The sequence below is a fragment of the Aspergillus saccharolyticus genome (genome assembly GCF_003184585.1).
Source record: "Aspergillus saccharolyticus JOP 1030-1 unplaced genomic scaffold BP01scaffold_28, whole genome shotgun sequence".
Taxonomy (NCBI): domain Eukaryota; kingdom Fungi; phylum Ascomycota; class Eurotiomycetes; order Eurotiales; family Aspergillaceae; genus Aspergillus; species Aspergillus saccharolyticus.
The window spans coordinates 358,448-372,749 of record NW_020290638.1 but is presented as its reverse complement, the minus strand read 5'-3'; the positions used below and the strand labels follow the sequence as shown (position 1 = coordinate 372,749).

At 51.6% G+C, this 14,302-nt stretch overlaps 4 protein-coding genes across 4 annotated transcripts; 2 read left to right on the top strand and 2 right to left on the bottom strand.

The window, feature by feature from the left end:
* Positions 1 to 577: 577 nt before the first annotated feature.
* erg5 (C-22 sterol desaturase erg5) lies at positions 578 to 3,190 on the bottom strand. The gene is made up of 4 exons (XM_025575531.1): positions 2,638 to 3,190; positions 2,422 to 2,572; positions 1,115 to 2,363; positions 578 to 1,060 (listed from the first exon to the last, which is right to left on the bottom strand). The coding sequence occupies exons 1-4, from the start codon at positions 2,795 to 2,797 to the stop codon at positions 1,025 to 1,027; spliced, it is 1,596 nt and encodes a 531-aa protein (XP_025429291.1). The 5' UTR covers positions 2,798 to 3,190; the 3' UTR covers positions 578 to 1,024.
* A 624-nt stretch (positions 3,191 to 3,814) lies between these two features.
* BP01DRAFT_358842 (signal recognition particle subunit SRP68) lies at positions 3,815 to 6,154 on the bottom strand. Its single transcript, XM_025575530.1, has 3 exons — positions 5,754 to 6,154; positions 4,527 to 5,669; positions 3,815 to 4,466 (listed from the first exon to the last, which is right to left on the bottom strand). The coding sequence occupies exons 1-3, from the start codon at positions 5,942 to 5,944 to the stop codon at positions 3,956 to 3,958; spliced, it is 1,845 nt and encodes a 614-aa protein (XP_025429290.1). The 5' UTR covers positions 5,945 to 6,154; the 3' UTR covers positions 3,815 to 3,955.
* Positions 6,155 to 6,446: 292 nt separating this feature from the next.
* On the top strand, positions 6,447 to 10,559 carry BP01DRAFT_417493 (putative translation regulator (Cya5); the record flags this gene model as incomplete). Its single annotated transcript, XM_025579262.1, has 2 exons — positions 6,447 to 9,800; positions 9,840 to 10,559. The coding sequence occupies 2 exons, from the start codon at positions 6,447 to 6,449 to the stop codon at positions 10,398 to 10,400; spliced, it is 3,915 nt and encodes a 1,304-aa protein (XP_025429289.1). The 3' UTR covers positions 10,401 to 10,559.
* A 255-nt stretch (positions 10,560 to 10,814) lies between these two features.
* Positions 10,815 to 14,268, top strand: BP01DRAFT_417492 (MCM DNA helicase complex subunit MCM3). Its single transcript, XM_025579261.1, has 8 exons — positions 10,815 to 11,029; positions 11,087 to 11,105; positions 11,181 to 11,232; positions 11,296 to 11,342; positions 11,399 to 11,504; positions 11,558 to 11,821; positions 11,882 to 13,941; positions 14,025 to 14,268. The coding sequence occupies exons 1-8, from the start codon at positions 10,963 to 10,965 to the stop codon at positions 14,059 to 14,061; spliced, it is 2,652 nt and encodes an 883-aa protein (XP_025429288.1). The 5' UTR covers positions 10,815 to 10,962; the 3' UTR covers positions 14,062 to 14,268.
* The last annotated feature ends 34 nt before the right edge of the window (positions 14,269 to 14,302 follow it).

Genomic DNA, 14,302 nt, shown 5'->3' with positions numbered 1-14,302 from the left:
AAGTGGGAGGGGAGGGAGGATGGGTAGTACCTCTTCAAAGCCCCATTGTTTGAAGCCGTTGTCGCCGGGGGTGCTGCTGCTGCTGCTGTTCCAGCGGAGCTGATGCGAGGATGGAGGCTGCTGGCGACGGGGTTGGAGTTGGGCGTGAGAGTGGGAAGGGATGGTGGTGAGTCGGAGTGTGCTGCTGTTGCTGCTGCTGTTGCTTCGAATAGCACTGGTTGCGCTTGTGATGATGGATCGGCGGGCATTCGGGGTGTGCTTGACGGCGCGGAAGATAAGCGCAGCTGTGCGCCGCTGGACCGGGAGAAGCGAGGTCATTACGCCTGTGACGTTCAATTGAGGATACTGATACTCTGGAGGAAAGAGCACGTCGAGTATGGAATAGAATGGAGTCTGGATGAGCAGCCGGAAATGCGGCGTTCGCGGGTGATGTCAGCTCCGGGGCTTACCGCCTGCCTCTTGTATGACGGGTGGGTGGCGCTTCCACATGCAAATCTACTCCGGAATAAAAATTTATATACTATGGTTGTGCACTACTGGTCATGATTTGGGCTTTTCTGCAGTGCACATCACACTCTATCATCAATATTCGAGTCTCGCATTATTATTAGTTATAAGTAGCGTAATCTAAGAATGACATGCCACTTCACGGCTTCGTGAATCACTGAAGCGGAGCCACTTGGTTCGTTGCAAAATCATATACCTCCAGGCACCCATGCGCAGGCAACTCTGGATACCGCAAACAGCAGATGGTATCGCCGTTCTACCCCCGAGATGATGAAAGAAGAAGAAGAAGCAGAAGAAGAAGAAGAAAGGCGGGCAGTAGGGTAAGTAGTTACAAGGTCGAAGAAGAACAAAAGGTGGATCGAAGAAGAAGGGGGTTGTCTGCAGCCGTATCACCAGGACAGGATGCAACGCAGCACATGCGGGACACGGGGGCTCTCCTTCCACCTTTCAATGTGTCTGGCAGGTGATTGAAAGCCGAAGCTTCCGGCGTCCTGTCTCTTAAACGGAAAGGAAATGCTTAAGGGCGAGGGCGGAACGACAACAGGCAGTCATCCTATAAGAAATCAGCAAACTGCCACAATTCTGAGCTATAGTCAAAGAGACATACCTTGGGGAAGATAGTGGCAAACACCTTGATCTCCTCCGACTCGGGAGTAGGGGTGTGCTCCCAGTCCATCTCCATACTGGCCTTACCGATCATGGCCATCAGGTTCAGCTGAGCATAGGTCTGGCCCAGGCAGTAGTGAGGACCAGTGCCAAAGACAAGCCAGTTCTTGGTCTGTTGCTCGGCAGTACCAGTGATCCAGCGATCAGGCTCGAAAGAGTCGGCGTTAGGATAGGCCTCCTCATCGTGACAGGCGGGCCAGACAGAGGGGATGATCATAGAGCCCTTGGATACGGTGACGTTCTCGGTGATGGGGAAGTCCTTCTTGACCAAGTACGGAACCATGATTACAGGAGGGCGGTAGCGCAGGGTCTCCTTGACAACGGCGCGAGTGTAGGGCAAGTTATCGAGCAGCTCCATGGTCAGGGGAGCATGAATGTCGCCATTGCGAACACGCAAGTTCTCCTCGCGAACCTTGTCAAGCACGTCAGGGCGGTCGGCCATGATCTGGAACAGCCAAGTACTGGCCGCGCTGGTGGCGTCTTGGGAGGCGAAGAGGAAAGTGAACACGGTCTGGGCAATTTCATAGTCGGTGAAGTCACGCAGGAGCTGAGGCGGCTTCTCGTTGGAATCCACAGCGATGCCCTGGGCAAGCTTCTCCCGGTACTTGGCGGAATCCTGCTGGGCCTTGACCCAGGCGTCCATGATGCAAGTGATGTCTCCACCAGCGGCCATACGAGCCTTACTCTTAGCAGCGCAGTTCGAGAACTCCGCTAGAACCATGTCTGCGGCCTTCTTGCCGTACCAAGCCTTGGAGTAGGGGAGAATAACGGGGAAGTTGACCAGCTCAAGAGCAGCGGTGATCAGGTAGTAATCATCAGCAATCTTTTTGATGGCCTCTTCGGTGATGTAGTGACCGACGAATGTACGGCAGGAAACAGCACACATCAGTTCACGGAATTCCGGCATCCAGGGAGTCGGGGTGAAGTTGTTCTCCTTGGAGATCCGAAGGAAGCGAGCGTAGTAGTCGTTGTAAACCTCCTCCATGCGAGGGAGGTAGTAGGAAAGCGCCTGGCGCGTGAAGAGACCGTTCAAGCCCTTACGGAACTCGACGTGATCCTTGCCGTCCAAGAAGACCCAGTTATCCGCACCAAGGAGCTTGTGCGCAATGTCGACGACACAAGGCTTGACGAAGGTAGGGGAGTTGAAGATCTTGCGCGACATGTCACGAGTAGAAGCAATGACGACGAACCTGAGGACAAGCCGGTCAGATATTTCCCGAGTCCAGCGAGCAAGCACGAGAAACTTACTTGTGGAAGACAGAAACGCAGCTCAGCGCACCGCTGTCCCACTTGGCCTTGTATTCATGGAACTTGGGGTTGACGGATTGGAGGAAAGGGCCCATGAAAGGCATCTTCCATGCTGGGCCGATAATTGAACCCTTGAGCCATAGATACCGGACTGTTCCGATCATTAGCCACTTGGTCGAACTCCAGCACTCCCAATGAGTGCGCAGGAAAACGTACACTGATCATAGATCACAGCCGCAATGAACAGAGTCAAGAGAGCCTTCCAAACGGTAAACCCTTCAAGGACGGAGGCGACAAGGCCAGAGGGCTCAAAAAGTCTGGGGGAAATCACGGCATCCGCGGATGGAGAGGCGAAACTCCCATTGAGACTGGCCATGTTGGAGGGTGACTGAGCAAACAAAAGGTGCTCTCCAACAATTGGCGATGGGGAGAGAGAATTGAAAGAATGGAAAGGGGATGCGAGATAAAGAGAAGGGGAGGGGGAAGGAGAGAGAGGGAGAGAAGATCCTCGAGGGATTGGGGCGTGAAGAGTTGCAAGAGAGAAAGATCGGAGGAAGAAGCCAATCCAGGGGAGACGCAACTCTAATTTGGCGAGGGAAAAATGGGTGTTTTGATTAGCTGATAATATAATAGGATCGGGGCGGGAGGGGAGGCGGGGGGGAGCGGAAAACGGAAACACGGGGAGATGAAGAGAGAGATAGAGAGAGAGAGAGAGAGAGAGACAAGAGACTGACTGAGAGACTCTGCAGCAGTATAGACTAAGTAAGGATGTTCTGAAAGGTACGCGGTAGTTAACTAGATGGATTCACTCATTGAGTTTTGCACCTGCATAAAACCTCCAGACACATTATGCATCTTCGAGGGGGAAATTTGCAGCCTTCGAGAATAAAACTAGGCCCAAAGGGGGAATGGGACAGGAACGAGTCCGAGTGAGCCTCTCAGACCACTGCCGTTCCTGCTGATGCATTGACCAGGCTATAAACTTTTCCCAGGCCTCATCAGACGCCCTGGCAAGGCTCAAGTGTTTACTACCTACTCTCAGTAGTTTCTAATTCTCCTACTACTCAACAACTAGAGACTCAATGGTCAACCTCACTAAGTCAACCGCCAATTGTGATCGTGCCATTTGATGCTGGAAAGGTGATCCGGCTATCAACCTTCCGGGTCGGCTTTTCCGACTGGCCCGTGCAGACTGCCTTGATGTGATTACTGTACTGTTACTAATTGGTAGGTAGTCAGAAGTCTAGAGCATTGCATTATAGACTGGATTTACGTACATACTGGCTATTAGCACAGGCGCGGCGGTTCGGAAGAGACTCTAGGGAAATATATACAGTTGGGCTTTCCATGGCCTCCTACGCATATAGGCAGAGCAATGCCTGCATTTGCTTGTTGCGTACCAGTCAGGCTTCGATCAGCGTAAAAGTCATCACATCATATTCACACCAGCTGAGTTATTGCGAAGCTAACGTTCAAGAACTAAGTCTAACTCTTGAGAACATCGAAAGCAGAAGTCCATCGCTCAGCTGCGTCCTCAGCGGCCGAACCCGAACCAGCCGCGTCGCCCGCCCTTCTTCTCTTCTGTAGCCGTTTCTTCTTCTTGGATCTGAGGCGTTACCTGAGCCGCCGAGCCTTGACGCGGATAGTCAATGTAGTTCCAGGCTACGTCCAAGAACAATGGCTTAACGGGAATAGGCTGGATTTGTGGCGGGAACGGAACAATATTTTTCAGATCAATGGCATCGCCAGAGAACTCATGCAGACGCTCAATCACTGGACGCTCATTAGTCAATTTCTCTTGCGCTTCGACTGAAAGCTTCTCCACAGTCACAAGACCCCGGTACTGAGCAACCAAGCCTCGCAAAGTCGATCCCAAGGCAGAGACCTGGTTGCGTGAGACGTCCAGCTTTGGCGGACCTTCCGCGTCGACAGCGGACTGGAGAGACTCGCTAGGCTCCGTGACAAGGGTCAAGGCTTGTTGAAATAGAGCAAGAGCGTTGGTGGGTTTGCTGAGAATGCCGTGCGAGCGGCCGATCGTCAGACATCTGAGATGCAGAATGGTCAGTAAGACTTATGAATAATGTTTGACAGACAGGCCAATATACCTCAAGGCACGGAAGTAACGTCGTTTGGCCTCTAGCTCAGCCACAAACACGGAATCTGCGGCAACTCCTGGCAGTTCCAGAATAAAGTCGATACTTTGCAGTGTGGAGTCATATAGCACGACCCGCTCACGTAGTCGCCCCAGTTTCTTGCCAATCGTTTCCTCCACTGTCCCAGAACCCTTAGCATTCTTGAATTGTTTAGCGGGGCCTGCCTCAAAAGAGACGCCGTCATGTTCTCCGCACAAGACGCGATTACGCCCGATTCTCCATGCCACCAAGCCGTAGTTCACAGCCGTCCGCGTGATTTGTAGCGCTTGCATCCTCTTATCGCTGGGTTCCACACCCTCGGCTGCGAGGTCATCAATTGCAGTCTTCGTAGCATCTACTGCGTCTTGGCTCGCGATGATGACGTTGTCATAGGCAGCGGCCTTTTCCTTCGGCGAAGCAGATTGTCCGGCGCTCCCCGTGAGCCAAGCGGCAAGACGGGACTCCGCTGCGGCGGCGGATGCGAGAGCCTGCGATATAGTGGCATCTTCCAGTGTGACAGTTCGCGACCTCCAGGAAATGGTCTCGGGAAGTTGCTGCACTTCTCCGTCGGCAGTTCTTCGTGTTCCAGCGGCCTCCTCTTTCAAGCAATTGGGGTCGACCTTTTCAACTTCAGATCGGATGGTAGCGTCGGACGGGAAATAGCTGATTGCCAAGGACGGGAGAGGCTTAGAGCGAGGAAGCTTCATCTGATATGCAGCATATCTTAAACTGGGGTCCACGGTACCGGAGAGCAGGTCACGAAAAGCATCCTTCTTGACCTGCTGCCCTAGAGCCACGTAGATCACTCGGGCAATAGCATAACTTCGAAGACACTGCTCCCACTTGCGCTTCTCCAGGAACATTGCTCCCGAGAGCGATGCCAAATACGCACGTGCCTCTAGAATATCAATATCAGTCGCGCCCGAGGTTGCCTGATCCTCCAGAATTGTGACCAAATGCTTCGCATAAGTGGTAGCTCGATTGAAGCGTGCGATAATGTGGCTTCTGGCAGCACCAGAGATCCCCTTGGCTGACGGGTCGGCTGAGTGCGTTGTTTTCTCGTGCATTGCTTGCGCCCATGCTCGCTCGGCGCTGGTGAGTAAGACATGGACATATCTGAGAGGCGAAAACAATGAACCCAGGTTAGTGAACACATCGTTATTTGACTAGAAGGCAAAAGGTGCTGGGAAGAGGACGTACTCCACATTCTTGCTCACATCCTCTGCGCTAATAGCAGGTTTGGCAGTATATTTCCGACCTTTGGGGGTTGTCTGTCCAAGCCGCTTCTGGAGCTTGTGCAGCTTCCGGCTCGTGTATGCATGGTAGGCGTTGTAATTTCCAGTAAGGAGAGCCTCTTCCCGGTGAGCAAAGATAAAGTCTGTAATATCCATCTTCCTAGTGGGGTTGACCGATTGATCAAGATATCGCTTCGTGATGGTGGTGCTATTCCCACCCAAGCAGTTGCCGGCTGATGTGGTCAAGTCTCGGCCAAACAATCGGCCGGCTGATTTTGCGGGTGTTGCTTTTCCAGCAAGCTTGTTGCTACTAGACCCTCAAAATTTCCTTCCGAGGCTCTCACCACCAACATTGCCCCCCTCCCCAGGCACCGAACCTTTCGCAGAGAAATTACGAGCTTAGAAACTCCTCCACTTTTTGAGTATAAGTTTCTTTGCTTGCAGCCAGGTGTGCTGGGTGGCAGCACGTCTTCAGCGATCGGTACAACCTTCCTTCGGCGTGGTACGACTGGACTCCCTTCGAACGCCCCAACCCCTACTCGGTCGATCGTCTAACCCAAGTTCCCTTCCTCGTCTTTAGTCAAGGAGCTCGATATGTTATGTATAGTAGTCAGTCATCGGTGATATCAGGGTTACACGCCGCAAATCTTTCGAGGTGATGCTGGAACGAGCGGCCGGGTGTCTCGAAAACGCAGGACGACGTTTCTTTCGGGATTCAAATGGTGCCATCCGAAACCGAAGATCGTTATACTCTAGTCTTGCACAGTATTCGGCGGCCAATTTGGATCTTCAATTCGGCTCTCTGATCAATCAGTCGCCCCAACGACCCGCGTCGAATGATCGAAACGCCACCCCGCACGTCCATGATACACGAACGCCAGTCCTCGACTTCTTGTATCCGCTTTCGACTCAGGAATTTGCAGCTTCCTGCCTTCTTCGAACACAAAACAGACTTGTCCCGCGTCGAAGGAGGAGGGCAGCTCCTGGCTTGAAGAGAGCCTATACATCGCAAGCAGCAAGCAACGCTCCTCATGGATCAAACACATCCTCCAATGAACGTGATTACGAGGCTTACGATGGTGCATGGTCCCGTTATGTCGCTGCTGGCCATCCTGATCAAGTCAACGCAGCTCTCCTAGAGTTTCTCAGCGCTTCAAACAGGATTGTGGATTTTGGACGCTCAAAAAGAGTGTTCGATCGGATTCCTCTCCAGTCACGGTCCCAAGAAGATTACTTGAACATAATCAAGTCGGCTATAGCTACCAAGAAACTGCTGGATGCGAAGAACCTCTGCGAAGAAGCTATCCTCAATGGCACTGGCATCAAATCTTGGGCTTTTCTTCTGGCCCGGTTCGCAACTGCTCTGCGGTGGGATCGGGCGCAGGTGATTTGGGACCTCAGGTCATCCTTCTTGGAAACTGAAGGCGCCCAGTTATGGGATGCACTCGCTTCGCTCTTGGATATGTCCACTATTGAGGACCTTTTGGTCCCCCTTGCAGACTCTATACAACAGCAAACATCGAGCACATCGCTGCATGATTTCGCTCGCTTTCTGCTTGACAATGTTTGTACCAGTCAAGCATTTTCCGAAAAATGCTCGGTCGACAGTATCCTGCTAATCTTGCAGAAGTACAACAACATTCACATGGTCAAAGCTGCACATTATATAAAACTTCTTAACACACTTCGGACATCCGAAAATAGGCAAACATTCGTCCGGACTATTGTGATCTACCGGAACTATCGTTGGAGAATGGATGGTCATGTTCCTTCAGCCAAGCTTTTAGGCCATCTTGTGAGACGCCTTGCCTCCTTTGAGATGACGGCTGGGCTGTTGTACATGCTCGATGAATTCACTCAATTTTATGGGAAACCGACCTTGGACGCCTATAAGCATGCAATGATTGCGTTCTCAAAAGTCGGTGACGTTGACACCGTTAATGATCTTTTCGACAAGATGGTGTCCCACCATGGAAAGCCTCAAAGCCGTAGGCTTGTGACTCCTCTTCTCTCTGTCCATGCACGGGTCGGGAACGTGCGAGAAACGTTACGTCAATTTAACCGTGTGTCTGAGGAATTCGGTCTTCGCCTGAATACTGTATGCTGGAATATTTTGCTCACAGCCTACGCTAACGCCGAGGACTTGAGTGAGTGTTTTAAGCTATTGAGGAAGATGTTTGATGAGGGCATGGAACCGAACTCGCACACATTTGGTATTGTGATGGGTATCTGTGCCAATCGTGGCGATGTACAGGGTGTTCGTGACTTGCTCGAACTCGCAAAACAGTATCGTGTACAGATTACGGCCCCGCTGATTGACACTATTGTGGAAGCGCACTGCCATAACCAGGAATTTGAAGAGGCGGAATCGGTCGCAAAGACGTGTCTTGATCTAGATGTTACGGGCTCGCGGGTCAGAATGTGGAACGTTCTATTGTGGAACTACGCTTTCAGAATAGACTTGGAGGCTATTTCTCGGGTCCGCATGCTCATGGATGAAGCCGACGTGCTCCCAGATGGAATGACTTATGCCGCTCTCATGCTTAGTCTAGCCCTCATCGGCAAGACAGAAAATGCTCGTCGTATCTTGAGAGAAATGCACCGCAACAATCGCGTATATACTACCGAGTTCCACTACGCCATCATCCTGCTCGGCTATGTGAGGAGCAGAAACCGAGATATGGTACACGTGATATTCAAAGAAATCCAAGAGCGATTCGGAGAGGCTGGTCTCGCCTCACGGCTCCTTGTTCTCAGAAGCCAGCTTGCACGAGATCTCCAAATAATCACACATGGGGGCGACGCCGCTGCCGAAGCCTACACTCGGCTAGAGCACGCAGAGAGATTTCTCGAAGAGACCATCTCAGAGGTTAAAACTAGCAATCTGGCGACAAAGTCCCCTGTGCTGGGTGCTGGCCGAATGTCCGCCAAACAAGCGTTCCCGGTCGCCTACTACGAACACATGATGAATGCTTATGGACGTCGCGGAGCTTCTCGAAGAGCTCAAGAGCTGTTTGACGAATATGTACAGAGTCAACCCACCTCGTCTAACGAGGACGTGGTCGAGATGGCTCCAGTTCGCCTACTAACAGCACTGATGCTTGCTCATTCCAAGGCGGGTGAACATGAAAAGGTTGAAGAATATTGGAACATAGTCTTTCCACGCGCTATCAAGATGGCCAGTCGACCAAACATAGAATCCTGGCTGCCCATCCCAGCCTCCTCAGATGAGGCACCTCTTCCGTCAAGCGAGGAGGTCCTTATTGTCAGCTCTCAAGCCCCGAGAGAATCTAGTTCAGAGGGAGCCGCCTCGGATACACCGGAGCTCTCGAACTTCTCCATCTTGTCTGCGCATCGCTTTATGCTCTCTCGAGCCCTTTCACTGGTGATACGTTCTCTGGCTTACCGAGACGAGATCTCGAGAATACCTCAGGTCATCTTGGAAGTCGAAGAGGCTGGGTTTGCCCTAACAACATACAATTGGTCCGCGTTCATTCAGATGCTCGCATGCTCTGACCACCCGTCGGATCAACTTGAAGCATTCACCATGTTCGAGCATCGCTTCATGCCTAACTTCCCTGGGTGGAAGTATCTACGCCGCGGATACGGTCTCAAGCCGCAAGGTGTGCCTGCCACAATCGATGCTGTGGAACAACCGAAGCAAAAACATCCCCCAAACCTGCTTGGTAAAGAAGGTCGACGTTATTGGAGCAAAATCCAGCCGGACTTCATGCAGCCTACTTATGTAACAATGGTGTATCTGGCTGCTGCGTTGAATGCATTCCGAGCGAGAACTATCCGCAACGGACCCGCCGAGCTTCAGGCACTGTTTGACCTAGCGCCGAACACAGTAAAGGCGGTGGGTGAGATTCCTTATCTTCGTGACAAGTACCAAGGTGTTCTGCTCCGCCAACGTGAACAACGACCCGACAAACGGGCGCCCGAGCTAGATCATTTCGTATGGACGGGAGGTCTTCTGGGCACCGGTGGTCTCAGAAGGACTTTCTCTAAAGTTGAGTCCAAAGTGAAACCGTCCCATGATGAACCAGAGGAAGGGACATTGGATGCGGAAGTTGCGAATGATGCCGAAGAAGCTGCGGACTTTGAAGAGGCTATCCCGGATATCGAAGAATTCCGCAGTCTCTTTATGAGGACATTGGAGAGGCCGGATGAGTATGACATGGAGGTCGAAGCCCTTCTGAACAGAAGACGCAAATCCTCAGGTACCAAAGAGGAATTAGACGATGTTGGACACAAGATTCGGAAACCCAGAATTCGGAAACCGAGGCGGCGTATCGGCAAAGACATCAGAGATGACGGTAAACGTGTCAAGTCTGAAGACGCCGCTGCAGATGCCGAATACGGTGATGAAGAGGTTGACGACGACGTCTATGTTGGCCCATATACTACACGCCATAAGGATGTTCAACGTGGTGCAGATGCTGACGATGACACCTATGTTGGCCGGTATACTAGACGCCATAAGGACGTCGAAGATGACGATGATGCTGAGGAGGCCTATCTTAGCGAACTCGAAAAGAGAGACAAGATAAGAGCCATGGCACTGCGAGAACGGAGAAAACTCAGAAGGAGAAACTCGGGCGATGACTAGTGAAGTGAGATGTCCCAAGAAGGATGCAGAGGTGCACTCGGAAGGAGAGCAATGGCATGAGGCAGGTGTGTAAGAGATAGGTTGTCTCGAGGTGTACATATTTGAACATTCTCCTTGTATATTATCTATTTAAGAGTGTACAGTACAAGATTTCATTGCGCAGACCTTGCTCTATCCAAAAGCAAAAAAAGGCATAGTTACCTACCCAGATAAGTACTCTGTATAGTCTCGACCAACCAAGATGGCGCACTATCCGAGGAGTCAGTCAGCTATGCAAGATGAGTCAGCAATGTCAACATAGTTATGCACGGCACGATCAACGCTTTCTGCAACCTGACGCGTTCTAATATTACCCTATTGGGACGTCGCGTTTCGACCCGAAAGAACGGTTTCTCCGCCAACCCACCCTTCCCATCAAGAGCAAGCAAAAATCACCCTTCGCACCCCCCACGTTTGCGTTGCAACCCCGGAGATAATCATTACTGATACTCCCTTATAGATTCATTTTCTGTTTCAATCATTGCGAGATACCCTTCCTGTTGTTAGCAAGAATTCCACTCTCATGGAGGGTCAATATGATGATGCTGCACAAGATCGTGTGCGTGCCGCTGTCGAGTTCCTCGACCCAAGTAAGTATTTCGTTGAATTGTCTTAACTGATAACGTACTGATTGCTCTGCCTTGTAGGTGATGCTAGAGCGCGCAGGTTCGTCGGCTTCCGGACTATCCCAATACAGGTGCAATGCCTTTTCCCGGTGATCAAAGGTCTAACCTGAACTAGTTATCGAGCCGATATCCTGTTGATGCTTAACAGAGGGCTGCGGCGCTTGATAGTGAGTCGAGGCTCTCATCTTACCTCAAATGAATTGAGCTAATAATCACACTCCTGGGTGTAGGTCAGCATCGATGAAATTCGAGCACATAGCCGTGAGATGGCTGACGGGTAGGATCCGCAAGGCCGTCTTCGATGTCTGGATCGCGCCGGCTAATGATTTGCAGTCTTCTCACATCTCCTTACGAATTCACCGATGCCTTCGAGAGAGCACTGAAAGATATCATCAAGACATTGCCGAACAGACCGTCCAGAGAAACAGCAGACGATGTGGTACGACGTTTCCAAGGCCCGTGTATGTGCGCACAGGAGTTGACAAGAGACAGCATTACCATTGCGGCTTTGTTGGTGCCTTCGGAGAGTTCTCCTGCAATCCCAGAACACTTGGTTCCTCGCATCTGAACCGCATGATCTCGTTGGAGGGAATTGTTACCAAGTGCTCCCTAGTCCGACCGAAAGTTATCCAGAGTGTTCACTGGAGTGAGCGCACCAAGAAATTCCTTACCAGAAAATATGTTGATGCGACGATGACTGCAAGTGGAGCAACTAGCATGAGTGTATACCCTCAAGAGGACGAAGAAAAGAATCCGGTATGTTTTTGCATGGTATGTCGCTTTTAACCGACGCTGACAACGTCCGTCTTTTCTTAGTTGACCACGGAATATGGCTACTCTACCTACATGGATCACCAAACAATTTCAATTCAGGAGATGCCTGAGCGGGCACCGGCTGGTCAACTTCCGCGCAGCGTGGACGTCATTCTAGACGATGATCTGGTCGATCGAGCCAAACCTGGAGACAGAATTCAGCTTGTCGGTATCTACCGGACTTTGGGTAATCGAAACGCATCTTCCACATCCGCCACATTCCGTACGCTTGTACTAGCCAACAATGTCATCCAGCTGGCGTCTAAATCGGGCGGCGGCATCGCCCAAGCTACCATTACCGATACCGACATTCGAAACATCAACAAGGTTGCCAAGAAGAAGAGTGTGTTTGAGTTGCTATCTCAATCTCTCGCTCCCAGTATTCATGGCCATGACTATATCAAGAAGGCGATTCTGCTTATGTTGCTTGGTGGCATGGAAAAGAACTTGGAGAACGGTACTCACTTGCGTGGTGACATCAACATTCTCATGGTTGGTGATCCATCTACTGCCAAATCACAGCTGCTTCGCTTCGTCCTGAATACTGCACCGCTTGCAATCGCAACTACGGGTCGTGGTTCTTCCGGAGTCGGTCTTACTGCTGCCGTCACTTCTGATAAGGAAACCGGTGAACGCAGACTGGAGGCTGGTGCCATGGTCCTTGGTGATCGTGGTGTTGTCTGTATTGACGAGTTCGACAAAATGAGTGACGTCGATCGTGTGGCCATTCACGAAGTAATGGAACAGCAAACAGTCACTATCGCAAAGGCTGGTATCCATACGAGCTTGAATGCTCGGTGTAGCGTCCTAGCTGCCGCCAACCCTATTTACGGTCAATATGATCCTCACAAGGACCCGCATAAGAACATTGCCCTGCCTGACTCTCTTCTGTCACGTTTCGACTTGCTCTTTGTCGTGACCGACGACATCGAGGATGCGAAGGACCGGATGGTGTCCGAGCATGTTCTTCGCATGCACCGCTACCGCCAGCCTGGCGCTGAGGAAGGTGCCCCCGTCCGTGAACAACAGCATCAGACTCTCGGTGTCGGCTTAGAGGACAACCAGGATTCGAACCATCCCACTGATGTCTACGAAAAGTTCAACGTCATGCTTCATGCTGGCATGGCTAACCAACGCAGCAAGAACAAGAACGTCGAAATCCTCAGCATACCCTTTATCAAGAAATATGTTCAGTACGCTAAAACTCGTGTCAAGCCTGTATTGACCAAGGGAGCCGCCGACCACATCGTGACGACTTACTCGGCGCTCAGAAACGAGGACTTGTCTGGCAATCAGCGCAGAACATCTCCTATCACCGCTCGTACGCTCGAGACTCTCATCCGTTTGTCCACAGCCCATGCCAAATCGCGTCTCTCGAACAGAGTGGAGGAACGCGATGCCAAGGTTGCAGAGTCGATCCTGCGATTTGCTATGTATAAGGAAGTACTTGACGATGAACGGCGAAAGAGGAGAAAGGTCACCACGTTCGACGATGATTCAGAAAGCAGTGACCTCGATTCTGACAGTGATGATGAGACCCCTGCGCAGACTGCAAGTGCGACTCCCCGGTCAACGAGACGGGGTGGGCCGAGAACCCGCGGTGCTAACGCTCTCTCCACCATGACCGAGGACACTGAGATGGATGCGGAGGGAGACGACGTTTCCGAGAATGGTGATGGTCTGTACAATTCTAGCCCTCGTGGCCAGCGTCTCCGTTCCAGCCGTACTCAGCCCGAGTCGCAAAGCCAATCTCAGATGTCTGTTGCATCGTCCCGTCCGGCGTCGCAGCTGGTTGGATCTCAGACGGACACCTCTCAGTCGCAGACTGCTAGTCTTTCGTCTCAGCCTATCCAGCCTGCTCGTCTGACGGTCTTCCGCCAGGCTCTAGGCCCGCTGATGGGCACCCAGTTGTTCACTCACGAAGACACTGCCGATGTGGAGAGGCTCATCGGGGCCGTGAACACCGCTATTCGCAGCGCACCGACACTCGGCGAAGGCCACGTCTTCCAGCGTGCGGAGGCACTGCAGGCCCTGCGGGCTATGAACGAGAGAAACGAATTGATGTAAGTGGCACTGACCCTAGCCCTCTTCTTTCCGAGTAATAGCTATGTATAGATGACTAACCATCCTTCACTCTTGCGTACAGGTACCTCGAGGATGATGAAACTGTTTACCGAATCTAATGCACCATTTGGTTGGGTGTTATCTGGGCATAGAGTATGGGTGTTTCTTTTTGCTATACGGAATCAAGCAGGTTTTGATGTGACATGGTCCTTTCGTCAAACACAAATTCTATCTACATAATTGATCACGGAGGAGAGAATCCGGCGTTCTTGAGAGTACTTTGTCTTGTATCTTGATCCGCACTAGGAATCTCGAAGTAGTGTGTGTATTTGTGAGTCGGTAAATGCCACCATACCCCGC